A 20200-nucleotide genomic window follows, 5' to 3' on the forward strand; every position below is an offset into this window, starting at 1 on the left:
TACGTTTTTCCGTTTCAACATGGGAGCTTTCCCCACCATTTCTTTTTGGTAATGTACTGAATGGCCTCCTTGGTTTATGATCCATCGGACTCTCTCTACCATCCGTCCCCCGGGGAAAATGCCAATGGCGAACACAAGCCAAGGACACAGCAGTCTGGCTTTGGGCCACGCTGTCCATGGATGGAGCAAGCGTGAACTTGAGCAACTGGCTTCCTCCAAGCCAGTCCAGGGCTTGAGTTATTCCATAGTTCTCTAATTATTGTTGTTGTTAATTTAACCCTAACCCCATGATAGGTTTGCCTTAGGGTTGAAAGGACTCAAAGGCACACAACAACAACAAACTCTGTGTGTGTGTGTGTGTGTGTGTGTGTGTGTGTGTGTGTGTAAGGAAATGAAGCAGTGAATAAATATGTCCGCTGTGGTGAGCATGAGGCGCATGATTGGGATGGATTAGCACAGTTTAACTGCCTATTGTGTTTGTCCGCCAAGCTTCAGGCCAGCCTGGGAGCCTTGTTTGCTCAAATGCCAAACGCGTGGGAGCTGGCTGTGTGGGTATTCGTAGCAAAAGGATGGAAAGACACTCTGCACATGGTCAGAGGCGCTTGGCCAGTTGTGCTGACGCTTCCAAAGCTCCGAACCCCAGCGTCCAAGACCCTAAGGCTGTGGGAAGGTGCAAAATGACACCCCTCACTTGCTTGATTTATTTTATAAGCTGCAAATGCAATGCAATGGATACCAGGATTTCTGCATATGTTTGCAGAGAGTGTCATTGGACCTAACCAAGTCTCTCTGTTTGAGATTATTACGAGAAACGCCTCCTTCCCAACGTCCCGCCGATATTTCATTCCCTCCAAGGACAAAACATGGGAAGCAGACATGGAGCAAAGCGTCGGTTTGCCCAGCCCTGAACAACGAAGGAGGCACGCTGAGCGTTCATGGCCACACAAAGACACACAATGGGTTGCAAATCCCACATTGTTTGGCCTCTTGGGAGGCTGGGTGAGCTCATCTTTTCCTCCCTGGCTCCCCCATCCTCCCACTGGCTCCATCGTCCAGTTTGGTTTCTGCCCTTTGAACCAACTTTTGGGCCCACTGTTATGGTTATGGCTGGGGAGGAAGAGATGGTGGAAGGCCAGAATGCAGAATGGGAGAAATGCAAAGGAAGGGCGGTTGTCGTCCCTTATGGCGACCCTATGGTACGGTTTTCTTGGAGAGGTTTATTCAGAGGAGGCTTGCTGTTGTTCCTCTCTAAGGCTGAGAGAATGTGACTTTGCCCAAGCTCACCTTGTTAGTTTCTATGGCTGAGCGGAGAGTCAAATCCTGATTCCCCCAGAGTCCTTGGCCAATGCTCAAACTTGCTCAATGCTCAGTCCTTGGCCAATGCTCAAACAAAGTGCTCAAACACTGGGCCCTTGGTATCCATTGAGATTTGGTTCCAGGGTCTTCCTTGGATACCAAAAACCATGGATGCTCAAATCCTGTTTATTATTATTATTATTATTATTATTATTATTATTGAAACTAAATTGCAAAGACTCCCACGGTCAAGAGAAGCCCCAGCACACACGCACACGTTGTTGTTGTTGTTGTTGTGTGCCTTCAAGTCATTCCTGACCTATGGCGACCCTATCATGAGGTTTTCTTGGCAAGATTGGTTCAGAGGAGGTTTGCCATTGCCTTCCCCTGAGGCTGAGAGAGGGTGACTTGCCCAAAGGTCACCCAACGGGTTTCCATGGCTGACCGGAGAATCAAACCCAGGTCTTCAGAATGTAAAGAGGTCTTGTAGCAGCTTTGAGACTAACATGTTGGCAGCATGAGCTTTCGGAGACTTGAGCCGACGTCCTCAGATGCATTTGGTGGCATGGAAAGCCAGGGACAGACCTCTTTGTGCCATTTGTGTGCGAGAATATCAAGCCAAATTCAAAATCCTTTGTGCATGGAAAATGAGTCATAGTCTGACACTCAAAGCACTGCGCCACATTGGTGGACACATGGACTCCTCTCTTTCAGAGGAACCCACAAACCTCATCTTCCCCATCCAAACCTGCTTCTCGGAGCTGAAAAGGAGACCCCAAAGCCCTGCCATTTGCTCCCCTTCGCTGTCACACATTCCTGTCCTGGATATGGAACCTAGGTCTATTCAGTAAGAGCTTTGGCTAAACCCCAGTGCTGGGATTTGCAAGTATTTCAGAATATCTCTGTGTGTGTTTGTGTGTGCATATGGGCAGGCTGCCCTGCCCTCTTTCCCTCCTCCTTTCCATGTCTGCCTGGGCTCAACACACACACACACACACACACACACACACACACACACACACATGCACACAACAGAGTGTGCCTTTTCGGAGCAACCCAACCTGTTTTTATGTTAATTTCCCAGGGCCTGCCCTGCCTGCCTGCCTGGCCTCCCTTGCAACACACTCTTGCCTCTCGCTCTTGCACCACGGTGCCATAGGAGCAGGTTTCCTTCCTGCTACCTGGGCCCAGGTGTTGGTGGCAGGGGTCTGCCAGGGCAGGCCAAGCGGGTAGAGCGGGCATACCCCCCTCGGCTGCCAGGATGTACCAACCTGAGCCGGAACTGATGGAGGTGATCCAGGGTCCCACACCACCCCCTGAACTCTCGCCCGCAGCCTACATCAACGCCGTGCAATATGCCAACGTGTTGGAGGGCAGATTCAAGCAGCTTCAAGGTAGGGGTATGCGGAGAGAACCTTTCCGGAGGGACGGAGTGGGTCTGACGCCAGGGTGGACTCCTACCCCCATGATCCAAAATCTCTTTGCTCTGTCGCAGGGACCCTAATCCCCAAAATGTTGTCAGGAATTAGCTGAACACACACGCCGGACGTGGCTGAGATTCTTTGGCGCTGCGTCCAAATGCCCCCAAGCTTAAGAGAAAGGGTGGGTGGGCTTCCAACCATCCCTCCCCCCCAATTTCTTCAAGGTAGGTCTTGTTGAGAGAGAGGTACGAGAAGCACAAGAGCCTGGAGAGACAGTGTACCTTGGTGGGTACATAGAAAGTTGACATATCTGTCTCTGAGACCACCCCAGCCACCCGGTTCCACAACGGTGTTCTAGGAATGCTCACCTTGACCTCAGACATCCTCCCCTCCCCTCTGTGGCCACTGCCAAAGGTCGCTCTTTATTGATTTAAAAGGTTTTGCGTTATCCGTCAGCCAAAGTTTGAGACACGCCAGTCAGTCTTTTTTGCAAAAGGAAAGCCCTGCAGACAAACAAACTTCCAAGTGGTGATGTTTGGAACGAAGGCTGGAGGAAGACGTTGAAATGCTTTGCGGGGGGGGGGGGGTGTTGTGTTTAGGGGGGTAGGTCTGAAAAAATATCCAATTTTAGGAAAAACAATGGTAGGATTTTATTATTTTTTCAAAGAAAGATTCTACATTAAAAGGCTGGGGATCATGACCTTCTTTTGGGGCTGAAAAGGTATCAAAATACTTACCAGCTAAGTGGTACTTTGGGCTTTTGGGGAGATAATTCTGCAGTCTGAGGCCACCATGAAGAAGGTTTCCTGAATGCTACCCATCTTTCTATGAAGGTGGCAATACTGCGGAAAGGACAGTTCCCCCCTAAACTGTATCACTTTGCAAAAGTTTCACCTCCAGGGTTAAGGATCGCCATATGCAAAGATTCCTATAGTTCCAGGTCTTAACTCCATTTTGTGAGCAAGCAGCTCATCTGCGATGGCTTTCCCCAAATTAATTGACAAAAGAGTACTACGATTTGAACTTGGGAACGTTCAGCACCCTCGGCGGGCAACTTGTGCCAAAGCTTGGTGAACTGCAACTCCCACAATATCTCTATGCTGGCTATTGCTGATGAGGGTTGCAGTCCAACACCATCGCAAGGGTCACAGTTTGCCCAGCCCTGATCTAAACATATTGTAGGAAAGGGACCCTTTGCCAATCCTACCATCCTTCATAACACACCTCTGGACCAGGATTAAGGAGATGCCATTCGAAGTCATACAGATATGGGCCAGTCTCCCCATCCTTCAACCTGTCCTACCTCCCAGGGTTGTCCTAAAAGTAGGGAGAGCTTTGAACTCATGGAAGGAAAGGCTGGATACAAATGCAATAACTAACTAAATAAACCCCACGTTTTAAGGAAGCCATCCATCCAGACTAGTCCTCCATCCTTACTCTGATGCTTTCTGATTTAGTAGGACAGCAGTTTTGATCCAGTTTTGTCTTTGGGTGATCCTTGTATTGAGTTGGAGATGACTATGAGCTCGGAGGCCAAATACAAATTGCATTGGTGTTGTGGGGCAAGGAAGGAGGCATTTGCTTGGGTTTTGCAAAATGGCACATGGGAAGCATGTCTGCCATGCAAAGCCTCCTGGTTAAGGCCTCTTGTCTCTGATGTTGGAAGGTAGCGGTTTCATTTTGTGCCAAAGCCCTGTCATCAGTTTTGTATCAAAAGGCTTAATCCTGCAACGTAAGAGCGAAGTAATAATGATAGGGCTGCCCTTGGATATGTCGAAAGATCATTTTACCACAACCACAGCCAGGTTGGCACATATCTAGTGTTCTTAGGCCCACTTGACCAAAGACGTGGTTATCCTCAGTTGGAAAATATATCTGGGTATGATGGCAGTAGGTGACTTATATAAACTATAAGACCCTAAGGCCATCGAAATGCATGAGTAGCAGTAGATGTGCGTCATTTCTTGCAGTTCCCAAAGATGTGCAAGATAAAAATTAAAAGTGTCCGAGTTATAGCAGTGATCACTGGCAAGGTTGCCATCTTACCAGCTTTGCGATACCCATTGGGTATCTGTGGCGGGAAAAGAAACTCAGAGTTGTGGCTAAGCCTGCAGTGAATAGACTCCAGTTTTTGGCTGACTTCAGCACTTTCTCAATGGCGCTTCAAAATCTTTTCATCCCAAAGGCTAGTGACTGACAGGTCCTGGGAAAGAGAGAAGTATTTCCTCCCCGGCTTACCCAACATCCCTCTGTTTGGAGGTCCAATTTGTGTCCTCCTCGTGGAAAGTGACCCGTCTCATGCGGCTGGCAGGAAGGGATTGTGGGCAGACAATGGCTTTTATAGCATGGCACCGGGCGAGCGGATGCTGTATAGCTCTATAGCTTAGATTCTTTATTGCCAGTCTGGTCCTGGCATGAGATTTTCAGAAAAGATGCACTTTTCTAGATCACTTCACTAGAGGAAGGTCATGACGTTTTTAGTAGTGGCACAGCATGGCGTAATGGTTTGAGCATTGGACTGCGACTCTGGAAACTAGAGATTGGCCATGAAACCCATTGGGCGGCTTTGGGCAAGTCATGCTCTCTCAACCCCAGAGGACGTCCATGGTGAACCCCTTCGGGAAACTCTCGCCAAGAAATCCCCATCATAGGTTTGCATTAGGGTTGCCAAAAGTTGGGAATGACTTGAAGGCACACAGACCAAATGACAACAAACCTCACCTTTGGAAATCCCTCCCTCCTGAACCCAGGATTGGTACCGACTGCTTTCATTTCAGTGCCAGTTTAATAAGTCGCTTATGTGCCCGGCCCATTTTCAAGGCCTGTATTCAGTGCTGCTTTTATGGTTCTGTTTGTTTCCAAAGTGGATGTTGTATAGTTTTATTTGCTTGTTTAATTTTCTCATGCGGCATGTTACGCCTCTTGTGTACCATGCCCCTGATGCCTTTAGGCAAAAGGGTGAATCCAAAAGACATTTTGAGAAAATAAAATAACCGTTTCGTCCGAGTCGGGCTAAGAGTTGCTGATAAAAGCAAGTGTTTGAGATCCAAGCGTGGGCATAAGGTTGATCTAGAGAGTCACTTTCTTTCTCTTTTGCACCAGACTCTGGCCAGTGGATCTTTGGGCTGCAGCAAAAGAACAAAATAAAATGCAAAATTAGATCCCGTAAACCTGAAGGCTTAGACAGGCATCCCTTGTTTTGGATTATGGGGCTTTCTATAAAAGATGTCAAGCCCTATAACCCATCCCCTGGCATTTGAGAGTGAAAGGCCATTGTTCAGGATGGGATGTAGATCGAAGCAGATATGGTTTTCTTCCAGCTTGGAAAGCAGCCTTCGCCTTGTTTAAAGGCTGCCCACTAATGAACATGAGAGAGAATCATGGGTTTTTAAAGTCCAAAGGGACTGCAAAGGTCATCTAAACCATCCCCTGGCCATGGAGGAATACACAACTAAAGCACTCCGGAAAGCGATTCCACCAAAACGTTAGAAAGAAGTGATAGTAAGAGATGTCTGAAAAGGATGTCTCAGAGAATAGTGGAGGTCTTTAAACAGCTGCTGGATGGTCATCTGTCGGAGGTGCTTGGATTGAGAGTTCCTGCATGGCACAAAGGGGTTGGACTGGATGAGCCCCTTGGGGTTTCCTCCAACACTACAGATCTGTGGTTCTTTGAAATCAGGTGCTCGGAGGAAGCATGGCTCAGGCTTTGCTCCGACATGTTCCCCGGTGAGTCAGGCTGAACGGCAGACCAAGCCCAGGGCTCAGCTGTCGAGGTTGTCTCTACTTGCGCCATGCGCTTACGTGTTGCGTTGGGGCAGAAGAGCAGCACCTGCCTGGGCTCCAGGGCAAATGCCAGCTGTGCAGAAACACATGGAAAACCATTAACGCACACACAGAGAGAGACACATACACCTCTAACAAGGAAACCTAGAGCCTGGATTATACTTCCACTGCAACCAAGACTAAGCTTTGCGGTGGCAGAGTGGATCCCAGCTTTGCAGTGTGTGAGCGGATTGTGCTTCTGAGCGTACACAGAGTGCCAGTGCTTGCCTTTCCCTCTGAAACAAAGGAGGAATAGACCCTTCGTTCCATGTCTTTTGACCTTTGTTTTCTTCCGCTGGAGCCCAACTCATCCTGGTGTTTTTCCTTTTGCATTGCATGCAAATACAGTGCAAATAGGGAGAAGAGACAGAGGGGTTGTAAGCAAACCTGGGTTCTTTGTGCACACAGTTTCATCTTTAAAAGTGCTGTAAAGCTGAAGCCTAATCTGCACTGCAGAAATAATGCCGTTTGATACCGCTTCAAATGCTGTTGCGGCACCAGAGCTCTCCAACAGAAGGCTAAATAGCTCCAAAAAACCCTACACATCCCAGCATTTCATAACATGGAGCTGTGGCGGTTAAAGTGGTGCCAAACCAGATTATTGGTTGCCATCCTCAGTTCAGGTGATATGGAATGCAATGGCTTAGCAAACCGCATCCGTAATTCGCAGCTAGAAGAAAAGATGGCTTTTGACACTGTCAGTTATGTCCTAATAATAATAATAGTAGTAATAATAGTAATAATTTTCTTACCCAGCTCTCTGCATGGATCCAGGCAGGGAGCAACAACAGTCAGACAGACAATTGTAGTAACGCACTAGAAACTTCCCAGGGTTGAGTAAAACGTTGAGTAAAATTCACTCTCACCAATTATATCTGCCTGTCTCACTTTTTTATTGATTAATCTGCCGATTAGACCGACTAATGTCTGCAGGGGTTGGGTTTTTGCTTTCTTTCCCACAGCATAATCCTGTCTTCATTTACTCCGGAGTAAGCCCCATTGAGCTTACCTTCAGGTTGTGAATCTTGTTAGCGACAGGTTTAGCTCGGTGTTACATCACGTTGGTCTCCTTTTGGACATTGAGCTCTTGGCACAGCCTCCGCTGGGGTGATGCCAAGGCCTTTTACTGTAGCCATCCTGGTGCCAGGTTTGCACCTGCGGCAGAAGGGAGATAAAAGAGGTGGCTCTCCTGGGAAAGCGGCCTCATTTCTCTCCTCTCTTTCCACCCAGGGAACAGGGGTTATCTAGTCGCATCTCCCTTCCCCTGGCTAGTAAATGGACAACACTTTGCAAATGCATTTGTCAAGGATCTGATCTCAGCCAATTTCTCCAGCCCTATCCCAATGTGATGTTTTTCCCCTATTGGTTCCATCACAGAAAATAATACTCCCCCTCTGTCCCATTTTGCGACCCGTGGTTTGCTGTCCCAGGGTTAGGGCATGTGGTCACCCTGGACTAGGAGAGCACCTACACTGTAGAAATAATGCAGTTTGATACCACTTTAAGTACTGTACTCCCTTCTATGGAAACCTGTGGTTTGTAGTTTTACTAGGTCTTGTCTGGCAAAGAGTGTGTGGGTGGCTCACAAAACTACGAACCCCAGGATTCTGGAGGATGGAGCCCTGGCAGTGAAAGTGGTGTCAGACTGCATCATTCCTACAGTGTAGATGCACCCAGAATGTTCCCAGTTGGGTTGTTGCAGAGAAAAGGCAGCTTTTCCTTGAAATTATGCTGCAAAGGGTACATATGAACTTGCCCCACTCAGGTCACGGATGGGGCAGAGAGGTAAGAAAGCAAAGTGGCATGGACCGATGAAGGCTGGCATGGTTGGCTATGGCTTGTCTCCTTGACTCTGAGCTCTGTGTCCTTTGCCTTGCAGATGAGCGAGAAGCTGTGCAGAAGAAAACCTTCACCAAATGGGTGAACTCGCACCTGGCCCGCGTCACCTGCCGCATCAGCGATCTGTACAGCGACTTGCGGGACGGACGCATGCTTCTCCGCCTTTTGGAGGTTCTTTCAGGAGAGCAACTGGTAAGTTGTCCAAAGAGGAGCAGGGCATTTCAGGGCCTGGAAACATAGGGCCCAAACAGACAGGCCCAAATAAAGCTGCTTTGAGTCACTTTGGAGGTATGCTGTTTAAATGATGCATGCATCCTAAGAGGCCAGAAGCTGCACCAAAGCTGTGCTCCAGTCCTTAGGACTGGAGTGTGGCTTTGGTGCAGCTTCCGGCTTCTTAGGAACATACGTCATTTAAACAGCACACATCCAAAGTGGCCTAAAGCAGCTTTATTTGGACCTGTCTGTTCAGGCCCATAGTTTCCTAGGACCACAACTTCTCTGGGAATGAATGGGAAACACTCTGAGAGAGCGTGACTTCCCCAAAGGCTGATTTCCATGGCTGAGCAGGGATTCGAACCCTGGCCTCTAGGGTCATAGTCCAACACCCAAACCACTATACCACTTTGCACACCTTTTGGGATCCGTGCCACAGATGTCGCCTGAGTGACTTTGAGGCAGTCAGGGCTTGGCCTGCCTCACAGGGTTGTTGTTGTGAGTGTAAAATGGAGAGGAGCTGGGCTTTCTGGAAGACAAAGCAGGATATAAGTAAAAATTGTTGTTTCTGTTGTTGTTGTTGGGCACCTTCAAGTCATAAGGCGGCAGTCAACAGCCTTCGGAGAGCCCTTTCTGTAAACTCCCTCCCTGGGAGGGCTGAACCCAAGATAACCTGTTTTTTGACACGGATCTCAAACCGTGGCACGGCTCTCAAAAGCTTTGCAAAGTGGTGAGAGATGTCATCGCATGGGTGTGACTGTGCATGCCCACAGGTGTGGTAAAGGCCTACCTTGTTATCTAAGAAAAATATAAGGTGTTGCTTTACGGGACGAACCAAGACCTGTTGAATGGTTTGGGAAGGCCTCTGGCCTGACCCTAGCAAAGCCAGGCATGGCTGCCATGGGTTTGCCACGTCTCCTTAGACCTCTCCAAGCTGGCGTTACTTCTGAGTGCCTCCCCACCGCACAAAATTGCCCCAGGAGAGAAAGCCCAGCACCTGTTCCCAGAATCCCACACTTTGCCTCCCGCAGCCAAGAGGGGAACGGCTTGTTCCCTGACCGAGCGAGGCAGTTTTTCTGGTTCCTAAAGAGACTGGCGGCAAGATCCACCCTGCCTGGCAGCTTGGCAGGTGCTTTTTGCCAGAGATGCTGAATTTTCTAGTTAGCATTAACAGAGAGAGAGAGGGGGGGGGGGGGGGGAAGCAGCCACAACAGAGATGCTGAAGTGTGCTAAAAGATGCTGGAAGCCTCCAGACACGATGGGAACGGAGCAGGTCTCCTTGGATCCATTTTGGCTAATCCCCACCACACCACCCTGGGATGGTGGCACACTTAGCCACACAGAGGTGGTTGCCTCAAGCAGCACACAGTGGGAGTTGGCAGCACAGGGTCAAAGGAGAGGGATGTGTGCTGGGGTCTTGCACCATCTGGGTTAGCCTGCCCCTTTCAGATGTGGTGCACGAGGTTGCCAACTTTTTAGCGTTGATGAAAGATGCCTTCAGCCATCCAGTTGGCTTTGGTACATGGAATGGAGAAGGGTGCCTCAGGCAGCCAAATGTCTCAAGCCAGGCCTGGTCACCATCGACAGGAAGGAGGTATTGCAAAGCCCAGCACTCCTCCATTTAGTGCCAGGTGAATCCAAACTTAAACGCTACCAGAAAGGCCTGGTCACCATCGACAAGAAGGAGGTATTGCAAAGCCCAACACTCCTCCTTTTAGTGCCAGGTGAATCCAAACTGAAGCAATACTGCAAAGGCCTGGTCACCATCGATAGGAAGGAGGTATTGCAAAGCCCAGCACTCCTCCTTTTAGTGTCAGATGAATCCAAACTGAAACACTGCTGCAAAAGCCTGGTCACCATTGATAGGAAGGAGGTATTGTAAAGTCCAACACTCCATCTTTTAGTGCCAGGTGAATCCAGACAGATACACAACCACAACCACACTGAATTGGACACCTTAAAGGAATGCCTGTTCGCATTCCCCAACCTGTTTGTATGGTTTTGTCACATGCAAAGTCTATCCTTAGGCTGTTTTTGCGACCTGAGACAAGGCAGATGGCCACTGTAAATGTAATGCTGACTTTCCTTCTGAAAGCATTAGGCTATACTTGAATTGATATGTTCAGTTCCTACAAAAACTAATACAATTCTCTTTCTGCATACAATGAAATCTAATTATTATTCAAGCCCAGCTATTGAAAAACAAACCCAAACGCTTCCTAAATTATGACCAGCAAATCCTTCCATTGAACGATAACAGTTCTTGCAGCTATCCTCTAACATCTCACTGCCATTTCTAAGCAAAATAATCCCAATTTCAATATCCCAGCGCTTTAAACTCTCATTGTATTTTCTGTCGCTCCTCCTTAAAATAATCCCAAAGCGTCCCGATCCTTTCGTACTGCAGTCCGTTTCCCTTTTTTGCTGGGTCAATTTGATGGTTGCCGCTTTCAACACTGCTTTCCCTTTTGGTTTGTTATGTAAGCTGCCCTGGAAATAGAGCAACATCGAACGGCAGGGTAGGATTGCACCAAATAAAGAAATGAATCGATACGGCGAGAGACGGCGACCAAATACGTGTTGAGATTAGAGATGTTCAACTATGAATAAATAGTATAGGAGATCCTTAGGGGTGGGATGTGTATTGTGTCCGTTGCTTGAAAGCCTCCCCTGAGATTTTAGGGTTGCCAGATGTATATTTTACTTTTTAAGGGATATTATATAAGGAACGTTATAAGGAATAGCAATGGCATGGACATTTCTGTACCACTTCATAATGAACCCAGCACCCTCTAAGCGCTTTGCAATCTAATGGTAGCCTGCAACCATCCTGCGTTGGGAGAAAGACGAGATATAGAGAAAAATAAAGAAGCAGAAAGAAATGCAAGCTAATCTTGTCACGCTTCCTTTTGCATCCATCAGGAATAAGCTCCGCTCGAGGTGCCTTTAGACGTCACTTTTGAAATGCAAACCCTTGAGATGTCGCAAGGATGGTTAGGGGAATGTTGCTAAGCAGCCTTGTGCGATACTCATTCTCTCAACCCACACTGTTCTTCCCAATTGCCAATTCCGCCCCCGGCCCACGCCGTCTCTTCCCCGCTTTTTCCCAGTAGATCTCTCGGTGGAGCCGGCTCTTGAGCCACTTTTCTCACTCGAGTGGTTTAGGAAAACGTCAGGCTTGCAAATGGGGAGAGGACATTCTTCTCCTGGGCAAGGCCTGCCCTGCCCCACCTTTGGGACGTTTGAACCCCGGCGACACGGAGACAAAAGCGCTTGCCGCGACTCTCCCTCCGTCTGGGAATGCCATAGCAGAAAGGCGGGTCCCATGCCAGTCTGACCGGCTTCCTGGCTGGGTGCAACTCGGTGTGTCCGGGCTCAGCCTGTTGTAAGCATGCCAAGCCTACTCAGAAGCCAGCAACGAAGCATGCAAGAGATAGCGGCAGGTGCATTTCCCTCTGTACGGGAAACAAAACGGCAGGGCGTAACGTACGGCTTGCTGGTCATTGGCATTGCCACCATTTTGGATCCACATTTATGTGTGTTTAAAAAGATACACTGGATATCCAGCAGCCTGGCATCCCCTCCAACTGTCCCAGTTTGGCAGGGACAGACCCTGTTAATCCTGTGTCCCACTTTTGCATCTGCTTTCAAAACGTCCCAGATTTTCTCTCTCTGTCCTTGGCTTACTTCCATTGGAACTAAGCGCTTCATCTACACTGCACAATTGATGCACGTTGACACCGCTTTAACTGCCCTGGCTCAATGCTATCGAAATCTGGAGTGTGTCGTTTTGTGACATAGTTAGCCTTCTCTGTCAGAGAGCTCTGTAACACAACAAACTACAAATCCCAGGTTGAAGGCCAGCAGAGAAGGCTAAAGACCTTATAAAACTGCAAATTGCACAGATGCATAGGATGGAGCTACAGCACTTTGAGTGGTGTCAAACTGTGTTATTTCTACAGCTAAGTTACTTTCTTTCAATGTGAATATCAACCCAATGCACAAAGGTTGTGACAAAGTCAAATTCTTTGCCAGGAATTATGAAGGAACAAGAATTCGGAGATAAAGACTGAAACAGAGAAGGCCTAACTTCTTTGGTTCATATGCATCCTAATCTGTTTGGAATAAACCTTCTCTTTAGGGCAATGATTCATATTTCCAAAAGAGAGGTGCTAGACTTATATGTAGGGTGAGATCGTATCCAGTGCCAGCAAAACTGGGACTTAAATCCTTACTGACTCATACTTCCACCCTTCATGGTGCCCAAAAAATACCTGCCGCAAAGGGTTTCCCAACCCTTCAGAGCAGTTTTTTGGGGGGATGCTATGGGAGGTGTTTGCAGGAGGAGTCGGAGTCACTAGTTCTGTTGAAGAGGCAGGATTCGGAAGATTATCCTTAGATCCTGGCATCTCACAATTGTAGGTGACCTCTTTGTTGTTGTGTTGTGCATTCAAGTCATCTCCAACTTAGGGCAACCCTCCAACGGGGTTTTCTTGGTAAGATTTGTTCAGAGGAGGTTTGCCATGGCCTTCCCCTGAGGCTGAGAGAGTGTGACTTGGCCAAGGCCACCCAATAGGTTTCATGGCAGAGCTGGGAATCGAACCCTGGACTCCAGAGTCCTAGTCCAACGCTCAAACCACTATGCTACACTCTAGCACCTGGAAAAGGCCTTCTGCACTGCTTAGTTGACTTGTTGACATTGACTCCTGGTTCAAATGAATTTGTCCCTTTCCTTCTGCCAGCCCAAGCCAACCAAGGGCCGAATGCGCATCCATTGCCTGGAAAATGTGGACAAAGCCCTCCAGTTCCTAAAAGAGCAACGCGTCCATTTGGAGAACATGGGCTCTCACGACATTGTCGATGGCAACCACCGCCTCACCTTGGGCCTCATCTGGACCATCATTCTCCGCTTCCAGGTACAACGTGGCCGTTCTCTCGTCTCCTTCTCCCCTCCTTCTCAGATGCTTTTGTTGACCCTTCTGTCATTCTCTCTGTACATGTTCTGAAAACGTGTGTATATGCCAGGGGTGCGCATCAGTGCAAGGTGTGTATATGCCAGAAGTGGGCAACTATTATTATTTTTAACCTGAACGAACACCTGTCTAGAAATTTCTAGGTCATCCAGTGCCATTCTGTGGTCAAAATCTGCTGGAAGTTGACCATAGAATTGTGCTGGACGATCTACAAATGCCTAGAGAAGTGTTCTCTCTTGGAATATGTAGATCATCTGGTACAAGTCTGTGGTCAAGATCTGAAGAAGGTTGACCATAGAATTGTGCTGGAGGACCTCCAAATGGCTAGAGAAGTGTTCTCTCTAGGAATCTCTCGGTCATCTGGTGCAACTCTGTGGTCACGATCTGAAGGAGGTTGACCATAGAATTGTGCTGGAGGACCTACAAATGCCTAGAGGAATGTTCTCTCTAGGAATCTCTAGGTCTTGCAGTGCAACTTCTGGCGCACATTGACCATAGAGTTGCACTGGAGAACCTAGATAGTCCTAGAGAGAGCATATTAATAAAATCTGTGAATAATCAACTCCGCAAAAGTCAAAGTGGAGGACCAACTGTGTGTGTGTGTGTGTGTGTGTATCCCAAAATCTTGCAAACATTTTGTCTGACCCCTGGGCCAATGGGGCTACAAATATGGTGGAAATCCCACATACATCCATTACAGTGTCTTTTGGTTCCCTAAAGGCTACCAAAATGGTTTTGGGGAGGTCACAAACAACCCACTGGTTGCTCTTTGCCCACTTCTAGTATATGCATGAATTGCACAGAAATGGCATCCAGGAGGGTCAGTTGGCAGCCTAAGTCCAATCTTCGTAGTAACAAGTTACAAGTAACTTAATCACCTAGCATTAGCTACTTTGAGGAAACAAGGGTGCAGCAGTTACATTGCAAAGGTAACCCAAAAAGAGCTGGGTTACTTTATTGGTGCAACAAGGAAGTTCTTGGTTACTCCAAATGTTATTATTCTGCTCATGAATCCTAAATTGGCCTCCTCTCCTTGACAGAAGAGTAATGCAAAAGTAACAGTGCAAAAAGTAACTTTAGGAAGAACCACCAAAACATTGGGAAGGACTTGACTCTGGCCCCGTTTGCACAGGCCACGATGTTTCGGATGCATTTTAAACTCTTTCCGTGTGTTTTAATAGAACTGACGTTTTATTGTGTGTGTGTGTTTGTGTTTTTTAAATTGTAATATTTCATTTTTGGCTAAGCTTTTATTTTTGTGAGCTACCTTTGGCTCCCTTGGCAGGAGAAAGGCAAGGTATAGATGGCAGATAAGTAAGGGAGCAAATAAGCAAGTAACTAAAGATGCAACCTGGAAAGATTTGCATTGTGTTTGGTTGGTGCAGAATTTGTATTGATTTTTAAAATCATGTATGCAAAACATTACAAGGTATGTGTTCACCGAGGGCATTTTTTCTTCTCTGTCCTCCCTTAGATCCAAGATATCAGTGTGGAGACGGAAGATAACAAGGAGAAGAAGTCAGCTAAGGATGCTTTACTACTCTGGTGTCAAATGAAAACAGCAGGGTAAGGGAGAAACTGGAGGTTGGGGGCCACAAATAGCCCTATTTGGATCAGCAACTGACTGCACCCCAAGTTCAGATCTAGCTTGCTTGGATGTGATGCAGTCTTATATCTCCAAGCATAGGACTGCAGTGAGATAGAAAAACGCACAAGCGTCCCACCAGACTGCAGAGGAAAAAAGCTTTAACCATCCAAAGTCTGAATTTTTGTATTGTTAGGCATAACAGTTGCTATGGCATAACAATTTCTGTTTTTTTATGCAATTGAATGTTAAGCTTCTATAGCTGTATACATCCTTTTTACATACATGAACTTCAACCAGCCTGATACGTCTCGAATATATGCTATTGCATTCATTTCACCTTCCGCATGTGTTTCTGATGTGCAGTTGTTATTGACTTGTGTGTTATTGGATATTTGTTGTTGCTGTTGTTGTTATGTGCCTTCAAGTCATTTTTGACTTATGACGACTCGAAGGTGACCCTATCGTAGGGTTTTCTTGCCAAGGTTTGCCATTGCCCTCCTCTGAGGCTGAGAGAGTGACTTGCCCAAAGCTCACCCACTGGGTTTTCATGGCTGAGCCAGGATTCGAAGCCTGGTCTCCCAGGGTCCTAGTCCAACTCTCAAACCACTACTATATTCACTATATTAATATAGCTCCTTTCCAACCTCTTGATTCATTCAGATTTTCCAGTCTTTTTTCTCTGCAGTCCGGTGGCACTCTTGTGTATTTTTGCATTAAACTTTGTTGTGAACTGATGTCAGAGGAGTCGGAAATGGTGGGGAAAGAGTGGTCAAAGTAACCGTACAGAGGCATTCTGTACATGCTCAGAAGCTGTGCAAAATGTCCTGCAACATTTTTCGAGGGTTATTGCAGCACCCTCCTGTTTGGAGAGGTTTCTTTGTTGGTGCTTTTTAAACACGCAACATAAAGGTGTCATTCGGTGGCTGTAAAGTACTGATTCAGATAGGGTTTGCTCGCTTTTATTCAAAGTTTCCTGCCTTGAGCTTCAGGGATGGGTCAGATCTTGAAACGGAATGAATAAACAGGAACATGATCTCTCCTGATCCCTCTTCTCCGTATCTCTTGTGTGTTTTCAGGTATCCAAATGTGAATGTACACAACTTCACCACCAGCTGGAGGGACGGTCTAGCTTTCAATGCCATCGTCCACAAACACAGGTCAGTGCGGGTGGCATGGGATGGTTGTGTTTAGACTCTGGATTCAGTGCCCTGAGAATAGCCAAATGGCATGGGGCATCCCTTCATATTAGAAGTGAATGCCAGCCAATGTGGTTGCCAGGAAGGTTGGTAATATTAAAACAATGTACGTAAACCCTGGTTCAAACCAAAAGACTTTTTAAAAATATATACTCGGTTTTCTCAACAGGCCGGACTTGATAGACATCGACACCTTGAAGAAATGCAACGCACACTACAACCTCCAGAATGCCTTCAATGTTGCCGAAAAGGAGCTGGGCCTGACCAAGCTCTTGGACCCAGAAGGTGGGTTCCCTGGGCGGCCATCTACACATTCGTCCTGCTCTTCCAACTAACATGACCAGTAGCCAGGGATACTGGGAGTTGTGGGCCAAAAATATAACTTTTCTAAGCTCAGGTTAAAAAAAACAACGCAGAACTATCGAGCTCAGTAGTATTTTATATTGGCTGGAAATAATTCCTCAGAGACTCAGGACATGTCTGCATGGGCAAAAGGAACCTATCCCCCCATCCTCACAGCACCCTGTCTTCACAATGCAGGATCAAAGCCCTGGTTTGAGTGCCAGTTCTGCATCAAATCCACCCAGCCCTCCTTTAAACCGGATTAAAAAGATGTATTTTTTGCACTGGATTTTCCAGGAAAATCAGGAACACTCTGGAGTGACGTCAAACGCTCTCTCTTCCAAAAGCCAGGGCCAACATAGAACCATAAAGTTGGAAGGGACCCCAAAGGCCATATAATCCAACCCTCTGCCATTCAGGATCCCACAACTAACATATGCTGTTGGCACATATGCCATGCTGTGTTGCCTGGCACCACAACTGCTGCAGGACCAGGATACTCTGGGAATGGATGCTTTCCCAACCCTGTCTGAATGTACTTGACCACTAAGCCATTGCTGCTTGTGGCATTGGGTGGCCACTATAGGAAACAGGCTGTTAGATTAGACAGGTCAGCAGGGCTAACCAAGCGCATGGGTTGGGTGACCATCAAAATGCCCACCTGCCAAACCAGGCATTAAATCTCCTGTATTGCCCTGTTCATCTCACTTCTTCATTGTTCTTCCACATTTCCCCTAGACGTGAACGTGGACCAGCCAGACGAGAAGTCCATCATCACCTACGTGGCCACCTACTACCACTACTTCTCCAAGATGAAAGCCTTAGCCGTGGAAGGGAAACGGATTGGGAAGGTATACCAAGAACAACTGGGGTGGTGCTCAGGGAGATGTGGCAAAGGAGAAGAACTAATCCAAATGGTAGTGGCTATCTTGGGAACGCAGACAGAGGAGAAAACTGGCAGTTTGGACTACATCTCCCTGAATTCCCCAGCCGCAACAGTGGACATACTATCTGGGTGATCCTGAGAGTTGTAATTCAAAAAGGTTATTTTTCAGGTGCAAAGGAGGAAAGGCAGACTGGAAGAGGTTTTTATTCTTATTCTTCTGGAGCAACCTGCAATCTCAAGGTGTCCAGGGCATTAAAAAAGAAGTTAGCAATTCTTAGTGAAGTGTTCTAGGTTCTAAACTAACTAGACAAAATGGCTTGTGCCAAGCAGTTGGCAAAGGGAAAGATGGATTCTCCCATGTCTTTGGGTTCAGCTATACCATCCAGAATAGTTTAAGCTGCTCCTGGAGTATTTTGATCCTGGATTCCTCTATTAGCTATTCCCTTTGCTGTCTACACATGTGTCCCCATTGTGTCTCCTGATGCCACCCTCTGAGATTAGAAACCTGGCACCCAGCGTCAATCACATGAGCTTGGCACAAGGTAGTCACCCCCTTTCCTTGCATTCATAAACAGCCTTGAAATGACCGGTTCACCCTTTCCCCAGGTGCTGGACCATGCTATTGAAGCAGACAAGCTGATAGAGAAGTATGAAACCCTTGCCTCTGACCTGCTCCAGTGGATCGAGCAGACCATCTTGACCCTGAATGACCGCAAGCTGGCCAACTGCCTTAGCGGGGTGCAGAACCAACTGCAGGCTTTCAATACCTACCGCACTGTGGAGAAACCCCCCAAGTAAGTCCAAGATTCAAAACTTGGCTCTGAGTGAAGAGGGAGACTGAAGTTGTATGGGCATCTTTGGGGAGTAGTTTAACTGTGGATTCCTGTATGGCAGAGGGTTGGACTAGCTGGCCTTTGGGGTCCCTTCAGCTCTAAGATGCTGTGCTGGGTTTTGGAAGAAAGTGGGTCTGTCTCCCTTGAATCTTTGGATGGCCCTGTAGCCAGGGAAAGCCAGTGCTCAGCTTGCTGGTTTGGACAATCCAAGTTTTCATCTTCTCCTGGGTCCTGAAAGTCTCAGGGTGACTTTGGACCAACAGAGCCAGTCTTACTAGTAGGAAGAATCAGCATCCACATTTGGGAATATGGTGAAAGGGCAGCAAATTCTTAGTTATTTACTTTGCAATGATTACCTTTTTACTGCCAGGCATGGAGTGGAGGGAGCGATGCTTGTGGGATTTTTCCACCTCATCATTCTTTTCTTTTCTTTTTTCTTTTGTGTTTTCTTTTCTCCACTGCCTCATTCCCAGGTTCACAGAGAAAGGGAATCTTGAAGTTCTGCTGTTCACTATCCAGAGTAAGATGCGAGCAAATAACCAGAAGGTTTACACACCGCGAGAAGGAAGGCTGATCTCTGACATCAACAAGGTGAGGCAGCATGCGTGGGTGATGGAAGATGCAAGGATTCAGGGCTGTGGGAAGCTCCCCTAGAACCAAATTAGAGATAGGCAAGGAGGTGCAGAAACTTGCCTTCTCAGTGGGATTGTCCATGGCTTGCCCACCATATCTCCTGTCAGACACTGGTCTTTAGTGGGAAGTAGTAGCTCCATGGTTTTATCCCTTCTTCCCAGGGCTGGGAGCGTCTGGAGAAAGCAGAGCATGAGCGAGAGCTGGCCCTGCGCAATGAGTTGATTCGGCAGGAGAAGCTGGAGCAACTGGCAGCCCGGTTTGACCGAAAAGCGGCTATGAGGGAGACCTGGCTGAGCGAGAACCAACGCCTTGTTTCCCAGGTTTGTATTCCATGGAGAGCAAGATGCATGGGCATGTCTGCACTGCAAGGCCGGCCCTATCATTGGGCAGAGAAAATCAACCAACTCAGGCGGTGGATGCGGTGGGACAGTAGTGTCACTCCCCTGGCCATTCCTCTCTATTTTAGCAGGGTATCCTGCATGGCATGTCCACTTAAAATATACCCATGCTGCCCTCATGGGTGCTGAACTTCACTTCTTTGTGTGGAATGGCAAAATGGAGGGACCCTCTTGTCCTGTGCTTCATGCCAAAAATGGGCTTCGGTGCACCATGCAAACATTTCCCTACTTCCAAATTCTGCAGGGACTATGCCTCTGGATGAGAGCAGTGTTCCTCTGATACGAACTGAGATGCTTTGAGAAAAGAAAAAGTGACATTGAAACCAAGGGAGTGGTATAGGTGAAGGAAAACAGCATTGTCTGGATCTCCTGTGAACCAGGAAGGTCAACAGCTCTATAAAAAAATTAGTCTAGCGGGAAATCCAGTCTTTTGTCTCCAAAGTCCCACTTTTGTCATGGGATAACCACCAACAATGAGCAGCTCCCAAAAGCAAAACCGCCTGGGTTTTTATGGATGAGGTGGTTTATCATGCAGCCGCCATGGAATTTTACAGGGATTTCAGGTGACAAGGTTTTGCATTTGCAAGCCTTTGCACTTCTCTGCTGCTTTCTTCTTCTTCTTCTTTTTTCCTTACCATCTCTCCATGGAAGAGAGAAAGAAAGCAGTGTCTTTTGACGGGCAGAACTATGAGCCTTTCCCAGTTGGAAAGATCTGTGGAGTGTTGTGATGATAAACCCACCATACACAACTTTTTCACAC

At 47.4% G+C, this 20200-nt stretch overlaps 1 protein-coding gene across 2 annotated transcripts in view; it reads left to right on the top strand.

Annotated features, from left to right (window-relative positions):
* SPTBN2 (spectrin beta, non-erythrocytic 2) overlaps positions 1-20200 on the top strand; it is a 58195-nt gene that overhangs the window by 16102 nt on the left and 21893 nt on the right. For both annotated transcript variants that reach the window (XM_089482868.1, XM_089482869.1), the window contains 9 exons: positions 8419-8570; positions 13334-13507; positions 15039-15130; positions 16229-16309; positions 16518-16633; positions 17429-17541; positions 18183-18370; positions 18883-19000; positions 19204-19362. In XM_089482868.1, coding sequence (XP_089338994.1) covers positions 8419-8570; positions 13334-13507; positions 15039-15130; positions 16229-16309; positions 16518-16633; positions 17429-17541; positions 18183-18370; positions 18883-19000; positions 19204-19362 — 1193 coding nt within the window. The remainder of the gene's footprint in view (positions 1-8418; positions 8571-13333; positions 13508-15038; positions 15131-16228; positions 16310-16517; positions 16634-17428; positions 17542-18182; positions 18371-18882; positions 19001-19203; positions 19363-20200) is intronic.

This window comes from Sceloporus occidentalis, unplaced genomic scaffold (genome assembly GCF_023333645.1).
Source record: "Sceloporus occidentalis isolate IW3139 unplaced genomic scaffold, rSceOcc1.0.p SCAF_20, whole genome shotgun sequence".
Taxonomy (NCBI): Eukaryota; Metazoa; Chordata; class Lepidosauria; order Squamata; family Phrynosomatidae; genus Sceloporus; species Sceloporus occidentalis.